This window comes from Alexandromys fortis, unplaced genomic scaffold, assembly GCF_014885135.2.
Source record: "Alexandromys fortis isolate MF-2015 unplaced genomic scaffold, M_Fortis_MF-2015_v1.1 scaffold_19, whole genome shotgun sequence".
In the NCBI taxonomy this organism is placed as follows: domain Eukaryota; kingdom Metazoa; phylum Chordata; class Mammalia; order Rodentia; family Cricetidae; genus Alexandromys; species Alexandromys fortis.
Window position 1 is genome coordinate 1,348,282 of NW_026067890.1, and position 27,837 is coordinate 1,376,118.

A 27,837-nucleotide genomic window follows, 5' to 3' on the forward strand; every position below is an offset into this window, starting at 1 on the left:
GTCTTGAGGGAAAAAAGGAAGGAAGAAATTAACTTAGACAGGTTTAATAATTTCTCCTTGGCCACATTTAGTAAGTGTGTTCTGGAAACAGGATTTAAAAATAGGTTTTCAAATTCAAACAGGCTTTCAGGATTCAAAAAAAAAATCCATTGTGATTCCTTGCTGTTTTTAATATATTTTTTCTCTTAAATAGATAAAAATCTTCATATGGAGGAAACTCTAATGATATTTCTGCCTTTCACTTTATTTTACAGGAAAGATTTCTGTGGTAACCAGATCCTAATACACACACACACACACACACACACACACACACACACACACACCATATACGGTCTTCCTCAAAGAGGAGAAATAAAGACCCTTCCTTCTGCCCTGATCTTACCAGCAAAGCAGCATCAAGGTTGCAGTGACTGTGTATCTAGGTTCAAATGCCAATAATTGCCTGGATAGAAAGAAGTCACAGCAACCATAGAAAGAATTCTGTGGAGAATCAAAACGCAATTCCAGAAAGGGGAGGGGTACTCTGGAAAAGGGAAGTCATAATCCTAATCAGTACTTTAACTGAAACAAGAACTTTTTAAGGTCAAAAGAACTTTGTGCAATCAAGGCTTAACAAAACAAAATGGGACAAATTGCATAAAAATAAGTCCTTTCTTAGATTTCCAGTGACGTTAGAAGCCACAAGACTTCACCATCTATTCAAATTACAGCCTTCTCTTCCAGCCTCTAGTGAGATGCTGGGTCAGAAACCACCATCTGTTCATCTACAGCAGCAGCATCCACCATGCCCGCCCCTCAGCTCTGATCTCCTGCTCTCTCTAAATTCAGTCCCCCTGTAGCCAGAGCAGGAACGTCATCAGTCCCAAGACTTGCATGCCACGGGTCCCAAGGTTCCAAAGAAGATCTGGCTGGGTCTGAGCAGTCAGGCCAGAGGCATGAACATGGAAGTGCCACCTACAACACAAACAAAACAGTTCATTTTTTGATCACTGCTTTTACTAATGTGTCTGTGGTTGCAAAGTAGTTCAGAGAAAGAGGAAGAATTAAGCTATCGCAAGTCACTTATCTCTAGAGTGAGATAATTGGTGATGCAGATTCCCGAAGTCCCCTCTAACTTGCACATTCTGGGTCCAAGACCAAAGATTTCCAACTTCCTCATGGAAGAAAATATCGAAGCCCTCAGCTTCACTGGTCATCTTGTTCTTGTTTCGAAGAGGGGGTTATTTAGCCTCTTTAGTCCCTGACTTTGCCTGTTCAGAAGATAGACAGTAACATGCACTCCACACAAACACTGTAGATAGTGAGCTGGGGTGGGAAAATCAGACCTGATAACATACTTTCTTGAAATATTTGTTTAGAAACTTTTGCACGCATATAGTATATTCTGACCATGTTCACCCATTACCAACTCCCATTTCTCCTGCCACTCATGTTGTATTCTTCTTCCAAACAAGTTCCCCTCCTACTTTCAAGTCTTGGGTGAGGTGTTGCAGGGTTTAATTAGGGCCACTTGGATCGGCCTTGGTGTGGGGGTTCTTTCCTGGAACATGGGCAAATAACCAGTAGCTATTCCTCTGAAGTTGGTGACTCCTCTCCCCCAGTTGTCATTAACTTGCAATAGCTCCTGGTGGAAGGGTGTGGGTTCCCAAGGCCCTCCCCCACCAGTGATGGGCACAGATCTTGTGCATGCTAACCACAGCTGCTGTGAGCTCTGGAGAGTAATGGCCATGTCATGTCCAGAAGACAGCGTGTCACAACACTCCTCCCCACCCATCCTCCAGCAGTTCTCCACGCCCTCTTCCCATGATGGTCATTGACCATAGCAGGGAGGGAGGAGAGGTTGATAGAAATGGGTCCTTTAGAGCTGAGCACTCTGCAGCACTGTGACCAGTTATGCGTCTTGTCATTAGCCATTGTCCCCTGCAAACGAAAGCTTCTCTAAGCAAGTCTGAGAGCTGCACTGACTTATAGGTATAAAGATAAACATTCAGAAGGCCACTGACAACATGTCCAAGAAGCAAAACCATCCCCAGAGCCCATAAACTCTCCCTCTCCAAATATGAGCTTTTGAACAAATTTCCAGGGCAAGGCATGATCTCCCTGCTATAGAACAGGCCTTAAACCCAATCAGAAAGCACTTGGTTACCCCCATAACTGTCATGCCACTGTTGCTAGCAGGCATATCTTCCCTGTAAAGTCAGTATTATAACATACAGGGTTCACAGCGCAATCAAGATCATTGAGGACCTTTCTTCTCCAGCAGCCTGTGCAGTGCTCTCTAACATGATGAAAGCTTTGCCCACATATTTTCTAAGCCTTAAAATTTTAAAGAAATTTTAGAAAGCGATATGGGAGGGGGAATTGACTCTTGGAAAGTGCTTCCCATGCATCATAACTTTGCCTGTGTTATTTTCTCATCATGCTAATGCATTAGGACAGCATCTTTTAGAGACACAGAAGGACTGCTTTTTATGTATCTGTCACCACCACTCAGTGGAAATATAGGCCCTGGAGTCCCCTTTGAGAATATACAGTAGCTTCTGATGATTGTATATACTGGCCATGAAGAATCCTCATCCACAGAGCCCCAGAACCAAAGCTGATCTGCTTTTCCAGTCCACCATGCTTGTCACACCCTGGAGTGGGGCGGTGACTCCTAAGTGGGACTGATATGTACCCAGAGTGGAATCCTGGGTGGATAACTCGGGTCTGAGAGCTTACTCAGTTGCACCAATGTATACTGATGACAAAGTAGGATCCCTGAGATTATTTGTCACTACTATTTATGCCACTTCATTCAGGAGGACCAAGAGTCTAAGGTCATCCTTGGCCATATATTGAGATTAAAACCAGCCTATTCTATATGAGACCCTATCTCAAAAAATCCAAGCACTTAAACAAAACATAAAATAAACAAAAATCTTAATATAACCTACCAAACGCCAGCTCCCTTTGAGATACCTAGAAATACTTGGTTTACATTCTTAACTAAACACAAAAGCCTGACTTGCAGAGGCAAAGGGTAGGGATGTTTTATATTGATATATTATTTGTATTTTAATAAATAAATCTTGCCTGAAGACCAGAGGCAAAGCTAAAGCCACTAGAGGTCAGATAATGATGACATACATCTTGAATTCCAGGATTTGGGAGGTAGAGGCAGAGGAATCTCTGTGAGTTCAAGGCCACCCTGGGCTACACAAGACTATGCAGAAACAAATCCAGGTGGTGGTGTCTCCCCTTTAATCTCAGAACTTTTGAGATTCAGAATTGTTAGATCTAAATGAAACTATAAATCAGTGGCTTCTAGACCTTTCTAATGTGGTAGACCCTTTAATACAGTTCCTCATGTGGTGACTCCCAACCATAAAATTCTTTTAGTTGATACTTCATACCTGTAATTTTACTACTGTTATGAACCATAATGCAAGTATCTGATATGCAAAGTATCTGATACACAACCCCTATGAAAGGCTCGTCTGACCCCCAGAGGGGCTGTAATTCACAGGTTGAGAACCACCGCTCCAAATCCTTAGTTATACTAGAATAAGTAAGCAGAGAGAAGTTACGTCTAAACAGACTAAGGAACCTTCTGAAGAATCTTTGGCTGGGACTAGTGGCCTGGTCTCGAGGGCCTGCAGGTTTATTCAGGAAGCTGATCTCACTGTCTGTTCTGCGCTTAGGGATGTTGGGACAAAACAACAGTGGCCTGAAATTGTCTGCGAGGCCACTGCATTCCAGAGGGAATTAGGGCAGTCAGAGGCATGTTTCAAGTCCATGATTCCTTTTCCATTCCTTTGTCCTGTGTGTTCTATAAATGCCATTTTCCAAGGTATGTTGATCAGCACCCCCAAAAACCATATCTGGAACCATTTTCACAATTTAAGGGAATTTTTCAGCCTACCTGAAGCGGAAGTTAGACAGAGCTTGGCTAGAGTACACGCTTTCCAACTATTGCACTTCTCATCAGTAACAATATAGCCAGTTCCATAAGAAACATAGCCATAGAGATTCCTATCTTAATAAAGCTAATAGGAATACATTCTTATTTTCCCTAAGGTTCGTAACTTGGCTCCTTTCAGAATTCCTGCTGTGTCTCCCTATCACTGATCCTTGGTGTACATTGGTTGTCAGCCTGCATGCCAGGCCCCTGCATTGGGGTCTTCTGTGGGAAAGAGCTTGCATGCTTACGCGTTCATATTAGTTCATCACATTAAGGGGCTTAAGCTTTGTTTCTGTTTCTGAACCTTGGCAGGGCCTCTTCATTCTCTCACAAGTGAAAAGCAAAACTCTGCCTCGGGCTGTTAATGGTGCCTACCGAGAGCCCTGGAATGTGAGTGATTGGGATCTGGGAGATTACTACAAGGGACAGCCCACAAGGCCTCTGAACACCCTGCTGGCTCCAAAATATGGGAACCAGAGATGGACCCTCAATTCGTGCTTTACCAAAAAAGGAACTGGGAAAAGGGAAACAATGCTCACCAAGTTTTTTTTTTTTTAATCTAGGATAGTATTATAGCCTCCGCAGTTCAGAAGAATCCATACAGTCAGATATAAGGAATGTGAGCAGCTTAGAACACAGAGAACCTATAGTGACCCCCGAAGTAGGAAACTCCCGTTGTATGGGAAGCCTTCTTGTTCCTGTAGGTAGATGTGAACGAAAGCTGAGTGGGAGGAAAGAACTTAAAAACAAAAATAAAACGTTATTATGATTGACTTAGCTCCAAGTATGAATTCCCCGCCAGTGCACTCTTAACTGATAGTCAGACGCAAAGTCTAATGTAAACTGACGGTGGTGACGTCACACACAGTTCTGTAAGCCCGACTTCCACAAAGCACACAAACTCAGTCTCAAGGTGACCAGAAGCAGTGGGGTGGCCTGAGAGCCACCCTCTCCAGGGAAGGCGGCACAGTATTTGATCACATAGTGGCTTTTTTCTGATTTGTTGATGGGAAGCCTCACTCTGTAGGCCAGGCTGGTTTGGAAGTCACTATGAAACACAGCCCAATCTCTCACTTGTGGTGGTCCTCCTGCCTCAGCTTCCAGGCTGATGAGAGAACAGGTCTGAACAACCACACTCAGCTGTACAGAATGATGCTCTAACGAGAGCCATTTCTATAGCTTTTTTTTTTAAACTTTTTCTTCAGTGTGTATTAAATTCCTCCAAATTCCCTATAGGTTTATTGTATCTGTTAGACAAAAGTTATGCAGATAGATTTGCTTCTGAGGAGGAGAATTCGGGAACTACAAAATCTCAAAGGCTTTCAAAAAGTCTGCCTGCTGTTTCCCCTTCTAGTTATGGCGCTCCTTCTCCCTGTTTCTCCCTCTCTGCGTCTACCACGTTATGAGGAAAGAAGACGGTCCCTGAAACACTGACCTGGTGCTAGGACCCAGTCATTAAGAGCACACACTTGCTGCTCTCACAGAGAACCTGGGGACTCTTCCCAGAGTCTACATCAGACAACTCACATCTGCAAACAACTCCAGCTCCGAAGAGTCAAATGCCCTTTTATGGCCTTCAAGGACACCTATGTGCATGTGCAAATACACACACACACACACACACCACAAATAAAAAATAAATCTTCTTTTGCACCCAAAACCTTCAGATCTGTGCCTGGAGACATTCCCACTCATTGCACAGATCACTTTTAATTGAGATGCTAGTGGCACACCGCTATAATATCCCAGCATCAGACTCTGCAAGGTTGAGGTGGAATGGTCACTAGTTCAAAGCCAGTCTGAGATACATAAGGAGACCATGTCTCCAAAGAATAAAAAAAAAATTTAAAAATAAATGAGTTTAATATCTTGAGGGGAGGACAGTGAAATCCAGGGCTCTCCACAGGACACCTACGATCACTATTAACTCCTACATCAGAGTATGGACTAAGACTATTCTTTCTTTCCAGAGGAATCATTCCCTGTGAAGAGACTTTCAGTAACTCAGTTTTCTGTGTCCTTTCAATATACAGACAATACTTCCCTGAGATAGAAGAAAATACTCAGAGGGTGTCTTTCATTTTTATTTATTTGTTTTTAGTGCTCTCACCCAGCGGCTTGAGAGATGATCAACAACCTACAGCGCTTGTGGCTCTGGCAAGGAGTCGACTAGGATTCAGTTCTCAGCACCGTAATGGCAGCTCACAAGCATCCACAGCTCCAGTTCCAGGGGATCCGATGCCCTTTTCTGGCCTTCTTGGGCACACATGTGGTACATAGACGTACACTCACGCCAAACACTCATGCATATAACATAAGGTAATCTAAATAAATAAATAAATCTGAATTATTTTTCGTGTTCTTCCCTCTATCTCTTTACTTTTAATGAATTTTTTTGTAAGATGTATGTATCGGTTGATTGATTTTTGTGGAGGTTACACACACGCATCTACAACCAATGTGTGAAACCAGAGAATAGCCTACAGGACTGTTTTCTCTTTCTGCCATGTGGGACCTTGGGCTCAAACTCAGGTTGTGACTCTTGGTTACAAACCCCCTTGTCACTGAGCCATAGGCCTTTTTACTTTTTATTTTTGAGACAGAATCTCACTCAGTTATTCAGCCTCACTTTGAATTTGCTCTGTGTGCGTGATATATCCTAGGCAGAGGTCAATTGTTTTCTACCCTTTCTTTCTTTTGGGGAGAGGGGGTGGTTCGAGACAGGGTTTCTCTGTAGCTTGTACTGGAACTCACTCTGTGTAGACCAGACTGGCCTCGAACTCACAGAGATCCACTTGTTTTTGTGTCCCACGTGCTGGAATGCTAGGATTAAAGGCACGTGCCACCACCCAGCTCTACCTTACCTCTTAAGACAGGGTCTCTCATTGAACCTAGAGCTCAGTGATTCAATACTGTCTCTTCCTTCAGCCCCCACAGCACTGGGGTCACTGGGGTCACAGAAAAGTACCACTGTGTCCCACTCTTGTGTGCACGTTGAAAATCAGAATTACGGTCATAGAGGACCTTGGAAGTTTTGTTTTGAGTAGTTCACATTGGAATGTAATTCCTTGAGGTCGAAGATGACCTTGAACTCCAGATGCCCTGCTTCCACGTTTGGAGCGCTGGAATTACAGGTGTGTATTAAAACGCCCTACTACGTGAACAGGGACAGACCCCTGGGCCTGCTGCATGCTAAACTGGCACTCTGTCAACTGAACAACATCCCTGGTAGGGCTTCAACTTCCGATCTTTCTGCTGTAACCACTTGGAATAGGAATTGCAGGCCTGTGCCACCAAGTCCACCTAATTGTTTTAAGATTTATTTTTATTGCTTTTTGTTGTTATTTTGTTTTTGTTTTATTTTGGTGTGTGAGTGTGTGTGAGTGTGTGTGTGTGTGTGTGTGTGTGTGTGTGTGTGACTGCTACATGTGTGCCCATGGAGGCCAGAAAACAGTGTCAGGTCCCATGGAACTAAAGTTACAAGAAGCTGTGAACCTCATGATGAGGACACTTGGAACTGAACTCAGGATCAAACATTTTTTTCTCTCCTGAGACAGGGTTTCTCTATGTAGCCCCTGCTATCCTGGAACTCTCTTTCTGTAAACCAGGCTACTTTGAACTCAGAGATCTTTCTGTCCCTGCCTTCTGAGTGCTGGGCTCAGAGGTGTGAACCACCACCACCACCAAACAGTCAAATTCTTTATCATTGTCTCTATCATGACATAAAACTTCAGCGCACTGGATGAAGTGCAAATATGGCACACGAGTGGGACACAGTGATGCTTTTCTGTGACCCCAGTGATGTGGGGCTTGAAGGAAGGAAAGAGTTGAAACTACTGAGCTTCAGATTCAGTGGGAGATCCTCCTGTCTTAAAAAGGTAAATTGGAAACAGTTGAGGAAGAGACCTGCATTGACCTCTGGTCTTCGTATGCCTAGGCACATGGCTGTATCAATGCATACATACATGTACACTGCATGAACCTGTACATAGCCCCCACCTCTCTCCAACTGGAAAAGTTATGGACCTAAAAATATCCAGCTAACTGTTCCAAGCCACTTATATGTTTTAAAGGTGCACCTGTACTGCAGAGCACACATGGAAGTCAGAGGACAGCTTTGAGGAATCATTTCTTTCCTTCTCCCGTGTTGGGCGCACAGGATCCCTGTTGTTTCTGTTATATTATGTCCCCCAGAAAAGCCAGTCCCCCCAGCCCAAGGACAATCCCCTTCTCTCTGTTTCCCATCTTGTAGACGGTGTGCTGGAAAGATGAGTCTCCACCAAGTCCATTTTTTTTTCAATGTGAACTCCAGGCATTGAACTCAATTCACTGGGTTTGCACGGCAAGCCCTTTCGCCCTTCAATCCACCTTATTGGCCCTGTGACAAAGTACTTCACAAGTTGAACAAGCTGGGAAAACTTCTGTGATACCCGAGTTTACTTCCACAATAGAAAGGAGTATGAAAACCTGTGTTTTTCTCACAGCTGCCTTGACAGGCATCTAGACAAGGAAGAGAAACCAAGGGCTATCTCTGCAGGTGGCCACACGCAGCTCGCTGAGGCAGAACAGCATGTGAGCTAACCAACCTCTATTTCTGGTACCACAGAAGCCGGGTGAGAGGAGTCTCCGGGCGGGCGTCTGATAGCTCATGTTTTTACAAGTGATTTCTCACAAATATTTTCTTATTTTAGAACGTAACTTTACTGGCGATCTAAATTTGTTTTTATCTGAAGTGTCTAGACAGGAGCAAAAGAAGCTCTGAAATTAGGAATAAATATTTTCTCATTTGCACAGAGCAGTGAAGAGGCTCCACCAGCAAGGAGGTGCAGTGTGAGGGGCAGAGCTGGCCATGGAGGCGCAGACGTCTGAGTGGCTGGTATTCTTGAAAGTCATAAAAACAGCAAATGGGGCTGGGGTGCAGCTCAGTTGATAGAGCACTTGCTCAGTATGTGGGAAGCCTGGGGTTCAGGGCCCGGCACCACATAAACCAGGTGACTTTGTGTCCTTTCTAATCCCAGGACCCGTGTCAGGCAGCTCACAGACACCTGTAACTCCAGCTTCAGAGGATCCAATGCCCTCTTCTGCTCTTCTGGCCCCAGAAGACAAACACACACACACACACACACACACACACACACACACAAATAAAATAAGTTAATCATTTTTTAGAAGTTACATATTTTGTCACCTATATTTTATATCCCGGTTCAACAAAGATCCCACCTACGTTGTTCAAATGACTTATTTGGACCCAATTTGGCCATTGCAACCCACATGGTTCTAGTTCACAGTAGCTGCACAGAAAGAAAAGCAGAAAAGCACACATGCAGGAGAGACAGAAACTGGCAACAATGTAAAGCTGTTTGATCTAACAGACACCAAATGGCCTCCCCCACACAGACCATAAACGAACTGAAAAATCTCCAGCCCGGCTTTTACAGTAGTGTCTAGGAACTCCCTCTTCCAGATGACGTAATTCCAGCTCAACTACCACGATTTAGAGAAATCAAATCGAGCCTGGGATGAAAGCTGCCATCATTAAGCTCACTTTGTCTGCTGCGCATTGTGCTCTCACTGTGGTCCATTAGTGTGTGCAGGTGTGTTGTGTGTGTGGCGGGCACTTGTGCCATTACAGACACGTGGAGGTTAGAGACCAATGCTAATCCTAGAGTCAGTGGACAGATCTTCCCCCTTTTACATAGGAGCCTGGAATTCAACCAGGTTCACCTGGCAAGAACCTTCCTGTGCTGAGCCATATAGCCAGCCTTGTCTTTGTTTTATTTACAGACAGGTTCTTCTTCAGTAGCCCAGACCAGCCCAGAGTATTCACTACGTAGCCCAGGCTTTCTTCTGCCATGGTTCCCCAGAGCTGGGGGATTACAGCATAAATCACCTGACCTAACCATACTGTCTAAGTAAAACGCTGCAAAACTAAAAATATTGGAGGAAGTATAGGACTGTGAATACATTCCTGAAAGAAAAAAAAAAAGAAGTAAGTCTTGCCATCTCATCATCTCTTAACCTCAAAGGGAAGAAGCCACTGAAGTACCAGAACAGAAGGAATAGACCAGAAATGACTAGAAAGTCAAAGACCCTGTTTGTCATTTTCCTCTATCACAACGCACAACCAGGCCAGGCATTCCCGCTGAATTCTGCATGCGTGGGACAGTGGACAGACAGTAGAGCTGTGAGGAAGGTGGGGGCAGGAAGGTCAGCCACACTGTGGCTTTGATTCCTCTACAGGAAACAGATAAGCAAGCAGCTCACTGCCTTCTCCATTCCCTGGTAGGTCCAGGCCGCGTTTCCCCCTCTTTCCTGTTTCTGGTCCTGATTAGTATCTAATCAGCCTGTGGAACACCTGAAGCACGTCGTCTCCGCTCCACTACACCAAGAGCTGGCTGAAGGCCAAATCTCAGCCAGGGATGAGCAGAGGCAGACAGCATGCCCGACTTCAGGGTTGCCTTCCCGACCCTTTAAAGCTCTGCTCAACACTTTTACCCATGTAGACCTCATACCCAGGGAGCTGCTCTTATCTGACCGAACGCTTTGTCTAGGTTTGCTCATGCGGCCATGGTTTGGCGTACTTCTCCATGTGTTTCCAATACTGATATACTTCAGCATCCTTACCAGTTTATAAATTGTGTTCTTCTTGAGATTATTTATAGTCATTTATAAATTCATAAGAGTGGAATCTGAATGTCAATGCATTTTTTATTGTGAAAGTTTCATTGTACCACTAGACTCTTCCAACACACACAGATTCTCCAGGGATTACGCACAGTGAGGCTAAGCCAATTTCTCATCCTATAGAAGTAAAAGAGCACCATTGGGTCATGATTATTTAGTATTTTAAAAGTTTGTTCCTGGGGCATAAGATAAATACAAAGAGATCACATGCTCTTCTATGAACTATTCTGGGACTTTTGCCATGTTCTCTTGAAATCCATGGAATCTTCCCAGAATTTCTGAGAAGAGACCCTGTACTGCCCTTGTACTTAGAAGCAAAAGCCGGCAATCTCAGATTTTTAAAACTACATTTTCTTTAGAATATGGTTGGGTAAGTTTAGACAGCTATGTACATCTGAATAACAACATTCCTTAAAGAAAATGATTGAATATAGAATATCCTTAACAACCTAGAACGTCCTTCCTCTTCCTTTTCTTGGGTCCCTGTTCATTCTCTTTTGATGTCAATAAATTGGTTTTCCTTTCCTTCTTAAAAAAGATTTATTTTTCTTGTCTTTAATTATTATAGGAGTGCATATGAGTGGAAGTCTGGCCGAGGACAGACATGTTGGATACGCAGAGACCAGGATTACCAAGGCACCTGCCGTGGGTGCTGGGAACCGAACTCAGATCCTCTGAGAGAACAGCTGGCAGTACTCTTCTTCCCAGTTTACCTCTCTCTTTCCAGCTTTGCCTTTTCTTAGATTTCACTTCTGGGGTTTATGCAATATGAATCTGTTTTTGTTTTGTTTTGTTTGTTTTTGTTCAACATAATGGTTTTGAGGTTCATACAAATTTTTAAAAGAATTAGTAGTAACTGAGTCGCATTCCATGTGGGCCAGCTGTCATCCACAAGGAAGCTGCTGGCTGGGAGCATAGAGGAACGTCAACAGAACACAACACAGTCATTTCTAAACACTCAGATTCATAGCTTACTTTGGGCTACTGCTTACGCCTATACGTAGAGCACAGTCTGAGTGTTCATCTTTGAGATCCCAAAGGAATAAAAAAGGAGGACACGGGGAAAATAGGAACCATGCGAATCCAAAGTCAAGAAGCAAGCCCAGGAATGGAGGGTAGGGCGCATTAAGAGACACATCCCCCTTGTGGATCAGCATGGCTCTTGGTCCCAGCTCTCATCTCGAGAACGGTGAAAAGGACAAGACTGGACTTCCTGAATGAGCAGTATTTCTAGCACTGTCCCCCTCTTCTCTTCTCAGCTCTTTTGAATTTCTTCCTTTCTCCTCTTCTGGATTTTGTTTTGCTGTCTTTATAAAGTTTTTTCTTTTTAAGTTTGTGGACATATATTTTCTGTGCACTGAACATATTCCTTGACCTGCCCCCGCCCCCCTCCATGTAAAAAAAAAAAAAACTCCTTTTTGAGATAGGGTCCCATTCATAACCCTCCTACTTCAGCCGCCCTGGACGTGTGCCACCATGACAAGGAACAAGGAAAAACTCTGCGTGTGCACATAGACATTTGGACAGTTTTTACCTGCTCATGTTTTGTTTCCTGGAATGTTCTGAAAGATGATTCCAGATTCAGCTACCACAGAATTAAAAGCAAAACTGTGTGGATGGCTCTGTTGGGTCCTTTTCCTTGTACAGTGGGAAGCACACCAGAAAGGTAGAAAGGAAGCACGGGAGAACTGACGCAATCGCTCATCTTCAGGAACTTACTGTGCTGGGCAGGGTGGCCCTCACCTGTCACCCAGCACTCAGGAAGCTCAGGCAGGGGCATGACAGTAAATTCAAAGACAGCCTGAACAGCAGAATGAGACCTTGTCTCAAAAGCACATGTACACACCTGCCCCCCACACACACACATATAAAACACACATGTCCACAAAAGAGCCCTCTACCAATTTTACTTACTACCGAACTATGCGGGGGGGGGGGGGGGAATACAAAAAAAGTCAACTCTAAAAATAAATGAGATCAAATTTAGTTTGATAAAATTAGTTAGGTGCCCTTGGAAAACACCACAGACCAAAGGAATGGAATGAGTCATCTGAAACACAAAAAAAGAGCACGGTTCAGATGGGAGAGTGTCTGTGTCTGTCTAGCAGGCAGGAAGTCCTGGGTTCTGCATCTGGCACTGTATAAACTGGGTGTGGTAACACTCACCGGTAATCGGGGAACTTGCTCAGTCACGGCAAAGTCTTAAGTTCATGCCCATCTTTAAGGAGTTTGAGGCCTTCCTGGACTATATGATACCCTGCCTCAAAAACAAAATTTTAGAGCCAGGTGTATGCCTTGGGAATAAGTTTGGGGCCAGCTTAGGCTATATGGGATCCTGTCTCAGAAAGATGAAATAAATTAATTGGTTATATTAAAGGAATAACACGATTACATGGAAACTACAAAAACCTCATTGCAAATACTTACCATGCATATTATAACAGTTTTTAGTTAGAGAATAGTTTTTGAATCAACAACTTTTTGTTTGTTTGTTTTCTTAATGGGAACTTTCAGCAATCCCCCTGTCTAAGCAGGATTATAGATGTGCCCCAACTGCTAAGTCATTGACTATTAAGAAGCTCTTTGGCAATTTTGTACATGGAACGCTTTAAAATGGACCACTCCAGCACTATAGCCCGATTCCCATAAAACATGTGATTGCTACCACTGAGTGTTAACCGGATCCTCAGGTCCTCGTGTTATAGCATTCCCAGGAACACCTGCCGCTTGTCCGAAATCTTCCTCTCTGAGTAGCAACTCCAAACAGATGCTTAGAAGTGAGCAACCTTAGTGATGGAGAGAGCCTAGGTGCCAGGGGTCCAGAGTCTAAGAAAAGTGCAGTCTGAGAAGTATTGAAAAGATGGGCACTGAACAGTATTTTAACACAGGCAGCGTCCAGAGAAGAAACCGGCCAAAGGACTATCATGATGATCTCTATAAGCAGAGTATTTACATTGGGGGGAAATAGGGATTCTGGACATCACAGATGAAGTGTCAATCTTTCTCAGGAGAATCTAGTATGGAAAGAGCACAGACACATGGATTCAAAGCTTACACTTAAGCTTCTAAGTTCCTGGTAATATTGCAAGATTTGGTAGTAGCTGTTTTGGTTTTTTAAGACAGAGTCTCATATAGCCCAGTTTGGCCTCTGATTTCTCACTTGGCCAAAGCTGGTCTCAAATTCTTTATTCTCCTGCTTCACTCTCTTATTTACTGGGATTACAAGCATGAACCACCACTCCCTGCTCCAGGTCTTAGCATTAAAGGGCTTCTGAGGACCAAGCCCAAGCCACTGGGTTTGTGTGGTGAGCACCTTTACCTTCTAGGCCAGCTCAGCAGCCCTCGCATAATGTTCTGGGATGTTAGTAATACTGAATGATGGGAATCAAATCCTATGCCATTTTGTAGCTTTCCTGGTATCTAAAACTAACTGAATTTTTACACAAAATCATTAAGTCATTTAATACGCCTCACATTCATTTCTCTTGAACAAGACTACATTTTTTAAAAGAGATGGTCTCATATATTCTAGGATGGCTTCAATCAATATTTAACTGAACACCTTCCTGTTTCTCCTTCCTGGAATTACTACCTTGCCCACATGAGGTTTAAGGGTTATTGGGGATGGAATTCACAGTCTTTTGCATGCTAGACAAGCTCTCTACCAATGGAGCTATGTAAACATATATTTTAATATATATAATTATATATAATATATATATATATTTGTGTGTATGTGTAGTCAATCACTGGGGGTTTTTCTCATCTCACTCCTTAGAGTATACCAAATCAAAATCAGCTATACATGGTAGAATACAACCCCAGATTCCTTGCTCACTGTCTTTGCATCTTGACTAAAACTGGGAGCTGGGGGTCCCACACATCTGCAACTGCCCAGCTTTCCCCAAATGAGGTCCTCTGTCTGGTGGCACTGGAAGAAAGCATGTCCACAGGATGCTGTGCTCAGAGGTGGACAAGAAGGTTGACCTCCTGTCAGCAAGGAGCTCCCATCTGTTCCCATATCGTGAGTCACCCTGTGCTTGGAGATAAGTCCCAAAGTACAGCTTTATCATCCACTGAAGCAAAATGGACACACTTTTCCATTATGCCCGAGTCTGTAACGAAAGCCCAAGGAAGTGAGTGGAACATGAAGTCACCCCTTCCGCCGCGGCAGACAGATGGACAGAGACATTCTCTTTTGTTTCCAGCCCTTTGTCTTCCTAGCACTTTTGGCATTTCCTTCAGGAAGCTGGAGGTTATGACCTAAGGTTTCCTTAGTGAACACACTCTGTTTCCCACAGTCAGCCTCACCCAGAAATGACATCTACTCTAGTAGGTGAGGTTTATCTTCATGTCCCAACTGTGTCCTGTCCTGTGCATATTCAATGACACTTGCAAACAAAAATTCTGAAAAGAAACAATAGGCTGGAAAGCCAGACACACCAAAGTACTCCCATTTAATCTGAAGAAAAAAAAAGAAAGATGACAATAACTCCAAGAGCTGACTGTTGTAATAATTTCGTGTTGTATGCTGCCATTTCACAGTTGCTCTCATTTTACTAGAAACATTTAAATGGCCAGGAACACCAAGAAAAATTTAAGACGTTTGTGTGTCGGGGGTGGGGGTGGGCGGTGATCACTCACCCTATAGTCTGTTAAATTGATATGACATAGCCCCATATTGTTCTTATAAGAACCCAAGACGGTGTCCTCGAACATGGGATGGCTTAGAGACTGGATAGGTAGCTCAGCTGGTAGAGTGCTTGCCTAGCATATGTAAGGACCTGGGTTCAATCCCCAGCCTAGCATAAACCTGGGCCCAGCACTGAGGAAGAGGCGGAAGCAGAAGGACTAAAAGTTGGCATTCATCTTCAGAGTGAGCACGAGGCAAGCCTGGAACCCACTAGACCTTGACTTAAGAGCAGACAAACCAAAAAAGTACAAAGCATTGAGTGACAATATTATCTCCTGCACACCGTGTTTCATCTCCCTTAGCATTTTGCAAAAAAGGCCAAGAATGCGTGCTTCTGTAGTTGGGTTTGAAAAAGATTTAAGAATTCACTGTTGTATTTTAGAAGGCTATATTTTAGGGTGGAACTATCACATTTAGGTTTTTTTTTTTTCCTCCAAAGAGTTACATTTATTTGCTGTGGTCTTTAGAAGGCTTTTTCTTTCTCTCTACATGTCTTTAATGCTAGTTGATTGTAGTTTCTCTTCCTGAAAAAGCTAAAGTGGTTTCAAAACAAACCACTTTTTTCCATACCCTAGCTTATCAAGGCAAAAGCTTTTTAAAGAGTACCGCAAATTTACTCTTAACTCTAATTCCAAAGGGCCACATAATCGACAGACATCTCAGTGAGTGATTTCTAAAAAGTTCTCTTCACAAAAGAATCTTTAAAAAAAATCAGTTTATTAATGTTTAAAAGTTGATAAAGCTATGTGCAAATGACCCACAAAAGTCAGAAACCTATTAAATACTATTTTTTTAAAAAAGACATTTCTTGGTTTAATTGCACTGAAAACCATGCTAAAAGAGACAGTAATATATTTTTATTCTCTGCAACATTTACACCTCACCATCTCTATCTATTAACAGCCCAAATGAAGAACTCCTGGTGCTCCCTGTCAGTTAAAGTAATGCTTTTTCGGATACAAGAGGGTAGCACTTTCTTAAGAACTACACATTCAGTGGTGTTAACACAGGTTAGGAAGAAACTCATCAAGATGACCTCAAAGAAACAAATACATTCAAAAAACCATAAATTGTATTTTAAACGAAATGACCCCCCATTGTTTGAAATGGCTCACACAACACTCGGAAATAATCAATAAAAGTGCCAAAGACATCGTATTTCTTAGAGAAGGACAAGAAGAAATCACTCTTGGTTTGCAAAAGTGACCGCCACACTTCACTTCATCCTGTGGGTTTTCTCCTGTTTCATCTCAGGTCAGGGAGGATGCCATTCAAATAAAATAGACTTCGTTATTCCCATTACAAACACGTGTTCACTGTGGTTGTAATGGGAATAAGGAATGCATGAGGAATACGGAACACATTTTCACTTTGAACCTGGCCTAGCAAATAACCAACAACTTAACGCGCCTTACATGGAAACTTTGGCCTCAGCAAGTAGCCTTTCCCGTGAATAGCCGTCCAGTTTCAGACAATCAAGAAAGAGCCCTGTACAACCCCCTACTGACGAACAATGTCAGACAGTTAAGATATAAAGTAAAAGAATATGGGGAAGGGGAAGGAAGGAGAGAGGGGAGGGGGAGGGAGAGTGCGAGGTGCGCACCCCCTACCAAGCTAACGGGCACATCCCCACTTTATCGTTAACAGTGAAAGATCACATCTCAAAACACCAGGGATACTTTCTCATGGGACTTTAGTCTTTGAGAAGGGGTCAGATGCGCCCTTCAGGAGCTTGACAATGCTAGACCTTTGGCTCAGTGCAAAATCAAAGCTCCAGGGTATGGGGCGGGGGCAGGAAACCCACTGCAGGCCAGACCTTATCTCCACCCTTTCCAGTGCTTTGTTCACAAGAACGACCTACCCTACCCCATGGCATTGCCAGGTCGCACATTCTCCCTTCCCTCCCTCTCTCAAGCTCCCAGGAGCTCCTTCCCGGCAGCAGTGGAGAATGAGAGACATTTTTTTTTTTAAATCTGGGGTAGTGAGTGACCAAGTCAGTACGGTTCCCCAGTATCAACGGCTTCCATTTTTAAGAGGAAGAGTTGACGTTTCCAGAAGACATAATGGTCTCTGGGTTGTCCCCATCGTCCTTCTGTGGGTGGGAGGAGTTGTCTGATTTGCTGCGGCTGAATTCCATGCCTGGGATGATGGGCCGCTTGAATTTGCCAGTGGAGTCTCCGTTGGGACATTTGCAACAGGATACGATCCGGATGAAGGCCCTGCGCATCTCCTTGTTGGTCAGGGTGTAAATGATGGGATTGGTACCTGAGTTCAGCACAGCCAACACCAGGAAGTACTCTGCTTTGTACAGGATGTTGCAGGTCTTCGCCTTGCAGCCCACATCCAGCAACAGTAGGATGAAGAGAGGGGCCCAGCAGGCAATGAAGACACTCAGGACAATGATCACCGTCTTCAGTAAGGCCAGCGACTTCTCAGAACTGCGGCTGGCCTTGGAAATGTTCTTTCGGAAGGTCAGGCGGCGGCTTCGAGTCCTGACCAAGGAGTAGATCCTGCAGTAGAGAATGACGATGGACAGCAGGAGCAGGGTGAAGACGGTGGTGCAGAAGAGAATATAGTGCTTGTGGTAGAGCGGAAGCACGGTGGAGCAGCTGGACAGCGAGTTGATGCAGTTCCAGCCCATGATGGGCAGACCCCCCAGAATCAGGGAGATGACCCAGCAGGCGCTGATCAGCAGAAACGAGCGCGAGCTGTTGCTCCCATTGTGCAGTTTCATCTTCAGCATGGTAATGTAGCGCTCTATGGCGATGGCAAGGAGGCTGAACACCGAGGCTGACAGAGCCACAAACATACTCCCTTCCCGCAGAAACCACTGGGCGGGGGTGAGCTTGTAGGTGGTGGCCCCAGATAACAGCAGGTTAGCTGCATAAGCCACTCCTGCTAACAGGTCCGAGAGGGCCAGGTTGCCGATGAAATAGTACATGGGCCGATGGAACTTCTTGGTTTTCCAGATAGTTAGCAAGACAAATATATTCTCTAGGATGATGAAGCAGCAGATGAGAATGAAGACCACGGAAGTCAGTTTAATGCCGTGGTCCTTCTCCAACCCGATGTTCAACTTGCCTGTGTAGTTATAATGCCGGACTATGATATCATAGTTGCCATAGTCGGAAACTGAGCTACGAAGGGCCTTAACCACAGGGACGCTGGTGGACACCATAGCCGCAGTGTGTCCCCAAGAACCCGGGGTAGGACTTCTCCAGACGAACGCTAGAGGGCGAGGTTGAGCGGGCCTTCGGTTACCGCAGGGCCGGGTCAGTGAGCAATCCAACGTTTTTTTTGTGTGTTGCTTTTCCGTGGCTGGAGAGAGCCTCCGAAACAGCAGCCTTAAACGAGTTACAAAGAAAAGAGAATCAGGAAAAAGGCCCAGCACACTAGCATAATTCATTCTGGCCAAGGCCCTGCTCCAGTTGGTTGTTGATTTGTTTTAAGAAAACTTGGCCAGAATACAGGGAGGGCTTTTTTTTAAAAAAACTCAAATTATCATTTCTAGTAACAAAACAAAAATAAACAAACTAGAGACAGAGAGAGATGAAGTTAGAAAGAGAGGGAGAAAGCAAACAAATTACCCAGAATGAAAACTCTGACTAGAGGACAACCTTCTCTCAGCTCACTAAAGCCACCAAAATGGGAATGGGAAACAACAGCGCCCGTTCTAGTTTTCAAGCCCTCACCGGTTCCCCAGGCATTGCCACCCCTGGGCTTCCAACCCTGAGATTTCTCTAAGTGCCGCCAGCTCAGCCACTTGCTTCACCACCAGCCCAGGGGCCTCTTCTCAAAGGAGGCCCCAGCTGCCAATTCTGTGTGTAGTATAGATACGTACACCCCTGACCCTTCACCACACCACACACACACACACACACACACACACACACACACACACACACACCACAGCTCCTAGAGATCAGCCCACCTCCTAGTTACCATGCAAGAAAGTAGATTTGCAGGAGGTTCGTTTGACAACGTAAGCCATTTTCTGGGCTCTATTAATAACTCTCTCGGAGCAGGTGTGCTGAGGGTCGGGTCGGAGGGCGCAGTGAGGTGTGGGCCGCCAGGCCTTGCAGTAAACAGGAAAGCTTGGCGCCTCCGCCAAGCAACTGCCTAGTCTTTCTTCTTCTTAATTTTTTTTGCTTCCCTCCTCCCTACCCAAGTCCCCCCCCCCCCGCGACACACACACTTATTAAGTTTAAAGATATTCATCTAGAGCCCCTCCTACGAGATTGCAGCAAATCCCAGAGGTTTCTACTTGTACCGATTGCCTCTTTCGACTTCAGCCAACGCACGCATGCACGGAGTGGTTACCGTGCTAGTAATAACGGAGCATGCCACTTTCTTCTAGCTTTAGGCTAGAAACTTTCCAGAAACACACACTGCTGCATTTTCATGGGCAGTTTTAGTCAGTGTTATCGATCCTCGTCCTCGGCCCACACCCTCGACATTGCCCCCTCTCACATAACTAGGAACCTCCCAGAGAATGGACACAGCACGAAGTACTTTAAAGACTGCCCGGGTAATGGATCAACGTTGTAAAATGAAGTTTTTTTTTTTAAAAAAAAAAAAACTATAACCATTGATTATGACAGAAAAGTTCACGAAACTGCAGGTTTCCCCACCCTAACCGTAGAGTCCACTCTCGGGCAGGGGAAGTCATTGCGGTGATGCCTGATAATTTTGTCTATAGCATTTCTAAAAATAGGCGTCTCCGCTTTTCTCTGCCCCCTCACCCACCCACCCCCGTCGTTTCTACAATTTGGGGATCGATCCATTTCTGAAATTCATTAACCCCGTGCCCCAAGACGAAGCCAATCAAGATGGGTTCCATAGTAACCTGGTAATGCACTTTTCTTTCTTTTTCAAAGTTTTTCTTTGTTTCGTTCGGTTTCAAAGCTTAGTTCTTGGCACCTGAGTTCCCCGCACTCAGCGCTGAAGACTGAGAGGCTCACAACCCCCTACCTTGCTCAAGCCGGACGAAGCTGCGTCCGCAGGGCTCTCGGTCTGTACCGCGCGATCCGCATCTTGCTGCTGTCCTCGAATGACGGCGACCAGCTCACTCGCAAAGTTCTCTGAACTGGGGTCCCCTCCCTCCGCAGCCGTTCACTCCAATGGCCAGCCTTGGCTGCCGCTGCCTGCACCAGTGGCAAAGCGAAGTCTCTGGGCGCCCGGCTGAGGCTGGGTGGCTCCTCTAGGAAGGGACTGGGAGGGGTTAATGCCTTTAACTCCTCCGCCCTCTGCCAATGGCAGGGGGCCCCTTCGGGTCGGTGCAGCTGAGAAGCAGCCTTCAAGAAAGATCTGGGGCAGAGTGACTAAAATAAAACGAAATGAATAGGAGCCCCTCCGCCCCAACCAGCAGAGAGGGGGGAAGAAAAGGGGTGGAGCCTGGCAGCCCCTAAATTCTAATTCACAAATCACGTCTCTTGCCTTCTACCCGCGGTCTCCTGGACTGGAGAGGACTCAGAAACTAGAGATGGGGCTCCCTTGAAAAACTTTTCTTCGGTAAAATCTTAGCAGAGGACAAGCCTGCATCTCGTGGAGGACCTTTTTGGTCCCCGGTCCCACAGCCCTGTGGATCGGAGTGGCCCCAGTCCTCTAGGAGCCGCTTACACACGGTCTGGGGAAACCCAACCCTAGACCAAGAGAGTCGCCGCCGCACCGCGGGGAGGAGATCCTGGGAAGGGATTGCGAGGGAGACCGGAGGCAAGCCGCCTGAAGGCACCGAAATGCTGCTGTCCTCCTCCTCCCCCTCTCTTACTCTGATCCTAGCGAAGCCTTGAAACTTGCGGTCTGGTGGGCAGAAAGTGGCTTTCCCCGGGCGCACCGTGAAGTGGGCCAGCGCCGGGCTTGGTGTGGGGTGGGGGTTCCCCTCGCTCAGCTGAGTGCCAAGCCAGGCGGTGTGTCCCAGATTCTGGGAAGCGCTGGGGCCTTTGAGGAGGTGGGCTGCTAACCCTGACCTCAGAGATTTAACAGTCAGGCAGCTCAGGAATTTCCACAGGGGAAAGGGTTGCCTGGGTTTTCACAGGCCTGCACCTACTGCAGCCTGGCTAAAGCTGAGCTCCCCTTTTCTATTTGAGAGATAACTAAGAGACCCCCAAATCTACAGAGTCACACCTCACCCACATTTTCTCTCCGTAGATAATATTTAAAAGATTGAGGTTGAAGAGGTCTTGGTTAGGTTTGTTTAGGTGGCAGCCTTGCCCTACAGTTAAAAAAAGGTTCCACCCAAGTCCCCTGGTCACATAGTCTTCCCACCCACCCTAAGCAGATGTGAACGCAAAACTTCCTCCACTGTGCAGTTTCAATTGACAGACACACCCTGTACCTGAATGACTCAAAAGAGGCTGAATGAATAAACAACAGACCCCTACCTTCTGAGATTTTTATGAACATGCAAAAAAAAAAAGTTAACTGCTAATTCACATCTGCCTAAGAACTCTCGTCGACAGCCTTGTACCCTGTATACCCACAAACTACAGAGCTTGCAAAACAGTATGGAAACCAAGATAACAGCCGTCCAGTCTCCTCCGGAAAAGAATGAGTTTGAGACTTGTTTTATTTGAAAGAGGAAACGATTAAAGTCTATCACAGTACAGCAGAGGCAAGGAGCGAGCCTCTTCTCCCCTCTCACCATTAACTTAAAAGGTCTTTCAGGGGAAATTGAACACCTTGCTGTCTCAAAATGTGAGGGACACTGCCCTGTGACACAAGCAGGTACCGGGGACTGTTCTATCCAAGGTGGAAATCCTCGGCCTGAGAGACCTGGAGATGCCCAGTTACTGTATTAGCAGAGCGCAGTCCCCAAATCTAAGGTGTCTTGCCTGCTGGCTCAAACACTGTCAATCACTTTAAAAAATCCAGTTGCTTTTCCTAAACAGAGCAGACTCCCGCACTTCGACTTTTTCAGCTTTGTACTTCTGATTCTACTTGCCTCTAAATGTGCATAAAATGATTACTGATGTAGTCAGTGTGGAGGGGGAAGTTTGTGTTTCAAAAAACAGCACACACTGCCTCGGCTCTCAAGTGTGGACTATCACACTTAGCCATATCCATATCCATATCATTACCTGTCTACAAACAGCCAGGAAAAGGGGTAAGTGCCTGTAATCTCAGAATTTCTAGAGGCAGGGTCAGGAGTTTAAGGTTATCCTTGGCTGTCTAGTGAGATGAGGGCCACCTTGGGACACTTGAGACATTCTCTCTGTCTCTGTCTCTGTCTCTGTCTCTGTCTCTCTCTCTCTCTCTCACACACACACACACACACACAAAGGCTTGAATGTATCTCAGTGGTAGGCCATTTCCTTAGCTTGTGCAACACCCTGGGTTCTGTTCCCAGTACAAAGAAAAGAAAAGAAAAGAAAAGAAAAGAAAAGAAAAGAAAAGAAAAGATAGTCTATGAGTGGTGGCAAATGTTTTTAATCCCAGCATTTCAGAGGTAGAGGCAGGCATATCTTTGTAAATCTGAAGCCAGTCAGGCTAGCCAGGACTATATACTGAGACTGCGTATTTACCAATTGAGCTACTCATGATTACCTCCTAATGATTGTTCTCTGAAACTTTTCAGAGCCCTTCTTAGAGACCTAAAGTCAAGTTGTGTTTGCAGTAACTCCACACCAGATTCTAACCCTTGCAGATTAATCACGGCAGGTTATGTTCGATTATCCTAATTTTATGAACACAGAAAACGGGCCCCTGCTATATTAATCATGTTGGTTAATGTGCAACATGACCATAGACAGACTCTTAGAATCATAACCACCACACCAAACCACTGAGATAAACCTCAAGTCTATCAAAGAATTGCTCCGGAGAAATCTTTTCTGTTGTACGTACCATGGCTGAGGACAACACGCAGGCCTGGCCCAGCACTGTAAAAAACATAGCTATTTTGCAGATGGTGATTTGGTAACTAGTGGTTTCTGTTATCATACACTTCTGGAATGTAAAATGTATAGAACCAATGGGCAGATGAGAAATCCCAGCAAGTTGTCAGCTACAGCTTTCCGGTGAATTCCAGGACTCTAGCCACACACCCTTCAAAGCGGCACCACTGAAGACGTCCCTAAGAACTAAGCCCTCCAGCTAATTCTTGGTTGGTGGTCTAGCCCTTTCTCTGCCTGGGAGCCACGCCCTGTGTTCCCACCTGAAGTCCACAGGAAGGCTGCAAATTCCCTGTGTCTGGGTCATCTTAAGGTGGCTCCATTTCAGGGTTCTGATTTTAAAGAAGCTTCCCTATCCTTTAGTGTTTTTCCTTAAGAGTTATCAGATAAAATAACCCTTGATCTTTGATCTATACAGCTCATATAAATAACTAAATACTTGTTCATCTGGGAATCAAATGAGATGGAGTAAGCTATATCTTTGCTAAATCGGAGTGCCCGTTTTTTCTATTTACTCCAGTTGATTTTCAACTCACCTGCCTCTCAAGCCCCAGGGAACAGCAACAACTTAATGCTTTCTTACTCATTTATTCATAGGTAAATAAACAACCTCTCACAGTGGTGTGTGTGTGTGTGTGTGTGTGAGAGAGAGAGAGAGAGAGAGAGAGAGAGAGAGAGAGAGAGAGAGAGAGAGAGAGACCACTTTCTCAGCTCCTCCCAATACAGCTCAGGAACAGTGGTGCCTGCAGCGCGTCCTTCCCACCTGCTTGAGAAATAAAATGAATTTGACTCTTCTATTAACCACCGTGCCCAGGCTGTCCAAGACTTGGATCCATTGATCCCTCTCTTGTAAACAGCTTTTACTTTCTTCCCCCCAAAGATTTACTTTTGGTTTTATGTATGTGTGGGTTCCCACAGAGGCCAAGAACATCAGATAATCTTAGAGCTGAAGTTACAGGGTGTCATGAGCCACCCCACATGGGTGCTGGGAACATAACTCGGGTCCTCTGGGAGATCTGTAAATGCTCTTAACTGAGCCAGCTCTCTGGACCCTCAGGAGCATCTCAGCTTCAATATTGTTAGTTTTTCTGTCCCTGTCTCTGTATGTGTGTGTGTCTTTTGTTCTTATTCTCTTTTGGGACAGAATCTTATGCTGGCCTCAACTCCAGAGCCTCCTAACTCCTTACTGAATACCATGGTTGCAGGAATGTGCCACCATGCCTGAATTGGCTTCTGATGACTTTTAACTTCCAAATTATAGCAGTATCTATGTGCTTCCTTTACGAAAACTTTAATGTCTTCTGCTAATTCAAGGTTCCGCTATGTCTTCTTGCTTGCCAACGGTCCAAATTTCATAGATAAATATGGAGGAGCCTCGGAAACAGAGTTCGGTTCAACCTTAGTATTTCCAGTTTAAGCTCTGTATCTATGTCTTTAAACAATTTCTTTTAGCTTCCTGTATCTTCTGTTGGATGTGGCAATGGCAGTGTTAGAAATCGAACTCAGGGTTCCTCAGATGTCAGAGGAGATTTTTGTCAGTGAGTCACACCCCCAGTTCTCTGTGAACTTCCTGGAGGCTGTTTCCTCATCTCTAGAAAGGAGGACAATATTCCTTCTAAGTTATTTTAAGATTTAGAGTTTCCTATTGCAGCCCTGCTCACGGAGAGAATTCCTCCCCTCTCACCTCTCACTGTCTCTACTTCTGACTCCAACTATTGCTTTCGTGATCTGATGTTTCCACTTCTCATTCATTTTCTTTCTGGTTTTCAAACAAAATCATTTAATGACATTTCCTATATAGACGTGTGTGTGTGTGTGTGTGTGTGTGTGTGTGTGTGTGTAGGGAGATACTCCTGCCATGGCATTCACATATATGCCAGAGAGCAACCTGGGGAAATTGGTTGTCTCCTTCCAAACAAAGTTGTGGGGGTCAAACTCACTAGACAGACTTTGTGGGAAATACTTTTAGTCTTTGATTCTTGTCTCTGGCCTTGACAAAATCATTCTGTGATCAAGCCAATACATGCACATCATTTAGAAAACTTCAAAGAGTACTTATCTTGTGGACTGTTACTCCTTGGTGCTCTCTGGACCTCAGTTTCCCATGTCCCATAGGTAGAGTCCTCTTCTTATTTATTTATTTTTATTTGTTTTAAAAAAGAAAAAAAGCTATCATTTTTTATTATACATACCAATTTAAGTTCCTGCCCCCCCTCCCATTCCCTCCACATACCCTTCTACCCCAGCCCCCCATCCACTCCTCAGAGAGGGGAAGGCACATTGCTTTGGAGAAGGTCCAAGGCCCTCCCTACTATATCTAGGTTGAGCAAGCTATTCATCCAAAGAGAATAGGATCCCAAAGAGACAATACAAACAGTAGGGATAAATCCTGGTGCCAAAGTGATCCCTCAGTCTTCCCTAGCTATGCAACTGCCAACCACATTCAGAGGGAATACTTTGGTCCTTTGCTTGTTCCTTCCCAGTCCAGCTGGTATTAGTGAACTCCCATTTGCTCAGCTAGACTGTTTCAGTGGATGAACCCATCATGGTCTTGACCTCTTTGCTCATATTTTCATTCCTCCCACTCTTCAACTGGACTTTGTGAATTCAGTCCAATGCTCAGATGCGAGTCTCTGCCTCTGTTTTCATCAGTTGCTGGATGAAGGTTCTGTGGTGATATTTAAGATATTCATCAGGTTGACTATAGGACAAGGCCAGTTCGGGCATCCTCTCCTCTATTGCTTAGGATCTCAGCTGGGGTCATCCTTGTGGATTCCTGGGAATTTTTCTAGAGTCAGGTTTCTTGCTAACCCTATAATGGCTCCTCAATTATGACATCTCTTTCCTTGCTCCCATCTCTGTTCTTCTTCTATCTCGACTATCCTATTCCCTCAAGTTCTTCTCCCCATCTTCCCTTTCTACCCTCCCTTCTCCCCACACCTCTGTGTTCAAAATTTTGTCAGGTGGTCTTGTCTATTTCAACTTTCCAGGTGAATCTATATATGTTTTTCTTAGGGTTCACCTTGTTACTTAGCTTCTCTAGAATTATGAGCTATAGACTCAATAAACTTTGTTTAGAGCTAGTATCCACTTATGAGTGAGTACATATTTATTCATCTTTTGGGGTCTGGATTACCTCACTCAGGATGGTGTTTTCTAGTTCCATCCATTTGAATGCAAAATTCAAAATGTCATTGTTTTTTTAGTGTTGAGTAGTACTCTAATATGTAAGTGTGCCACATTTTCTTTGTCCATTATTCAGTTGAGGGACATCTAGGTTGTTTCCAGGTTCTGGCTATTACAAATAATGCTGCTATGAACATAGTTGAACCAATGTCTTAGTAGTATAATTGAGCATCTTTTGGGTAGATGCCCAAGAGTGATATTGCTGGATCCTGAGGTAGGTTGATTCCCAATTTTCCAAGAAACTGCCATACTGATTTCTAAAGTGGTTGTACAAGTTTGTTGTAAAAGGAGCGGCGGGGCTGTGTCCCCGGCACCCAACCGCCCGCATGGCTAGCTTATGCCTGAAATAATTACACGGAAACTGTATTCTTTTAAACACTGCCTGGCCCGTTATCTGTAGCCTCTTACTGGCTAGCTCTTACATATTAATTTAACCCATTTCTAATAATCTGTGTAGCCCACGAGGTGGCTTACCAGAGAAGATCTTAACCTGCGTCTGTCTGGAGTGGGAGAATCATGGCGACTCTTCGACTAAGCTTCTTTCTCCCAACATCCTGTTCTGTTTTCTCCGCCTACCTAAGGGTTGGCCTATCAAATGGGCCTAGGCAGTTTCTTTATTAATAAGAAATCACTCCCACATCACAAGTTTGCATTCCTACCAGCAATGGATGAGTGTTCCCCATATTCTACATCCTCTGCAGCATAAGCTATCATTGGTGGTTTTGATCTTAGCCATTCTGACAGGTATAAGATGATATCTCAGAGTTGTTTTGTTTTGCATTTCCCCGATGGCTAAGGATGTTGAGCATTTCCCTAAATGTCTTTTGGCTGTTTGAGATTCTTCTGTTGAGAATTCTCTGTTTAGTTCTGTACCCTATTTTTAATTGGGTTATTTAGAATTTTGATGTCTAATTTCATGGGTTCTTTATATATTTTGGAGATCAGTCCTTTGTCTGATGTGGGGTTGGCATTGGCAAAGATCTTTTCCCATTCAGTAGGCTGCCTTTTTGTCTTATTGGCAGTGTCTTTTGCTTTGCAGAAGCTTCTCAGTTTCAGGAGGTCCCATTTATTTATTGCTGCTCTCAGTATCTGTGCTACTGGTGTTATATTTAGGAAATGGTCAGGTAGAGTCCTCTTAATGATTTTCATAGCTACTGGAAGATCCCTTAACCCTATGCTTATATGCCTGTAACTTCATTATTAATCTTTAATATCGTCTATTGATTTTCTGCCATGCTGATGTTTTGCAAAAACTTTTTATGCTGAAATGTTGATTAACTTACTCTTAAAGATAATGCTTATGCTGTAAATGTTCCAAATCCTACATGTCTGATATGACTATATACATAATATATATATGATGTGTAATATATATAATCACATCGTATACATATAATATACATATGGGTGGTGTGATGGATAATTTTATGTCCACT

At 44.5% G+C, this 27,837-nt stretch overlaps 1 protein-coding gene across 4 annotated transcripts; it reads right to left on the reverse strand.

Annotated features, from left to right (window-relative positions):
- Positions 1-16,026: 16,026 nt before the first annotated feature.
- On the reverse strand, positions 16,027-20,664 carry S1pr1 (sphingosine-1-phosphate receptor 1). Of its 4 annotated transcripts, none has more exons than XM_050155186.1 (2): positions 20,298-20,664; positions 16,027-18,670 (listed from the first exon to the last, which is right to left on the reverse strand). In XM_050155186.1, the coding sequence occupies exon 2, from the start codon at positions 18,502-18,504 to the stop codon at positions 17,356-17,358; it is 1,149 nt and encodes a 382-aa protein (XP_050011143.1). In that variant the 5' UTR covers positions 18,505-18,670; positions 20,298-20,664; the 3' UTR covers positions 16,027-17,355. The 4 variants fall into 4 exon arrangements, with proteins under 4 accessions (XP_050011143.1, XP_050010976.1, XP_050011222.1 ...); XM_050155019.1 differs by lacking the exon at positions 20,298-20,664 and adding an exon at positions 19,597-19,935; XM_050155265.1 differs by lacking the exon at positions 20,298-20,664 and adding an exon at positions 19,269-19,473.
- Positions 20,665-27,837: the final 7,173 nt, after the last annotated feature.

Bases quoted from the DNA above. Each gene is read 5' to 3' on its own strand.
- S1pr1 (XM_050155019.1), bottom strand. From the start codon at position 19,631: ATGCGTGCGTTGGCTGAAGTCGAAAGAGGCAATCG. The intron at 18,671-19,596 runs GTACAAGTAGAA...AACTCGTTTAAG, and splicing joins GAAGTCGAAAGAGGCAATCG to GCTGCTGTTTCGGAGGCTCT.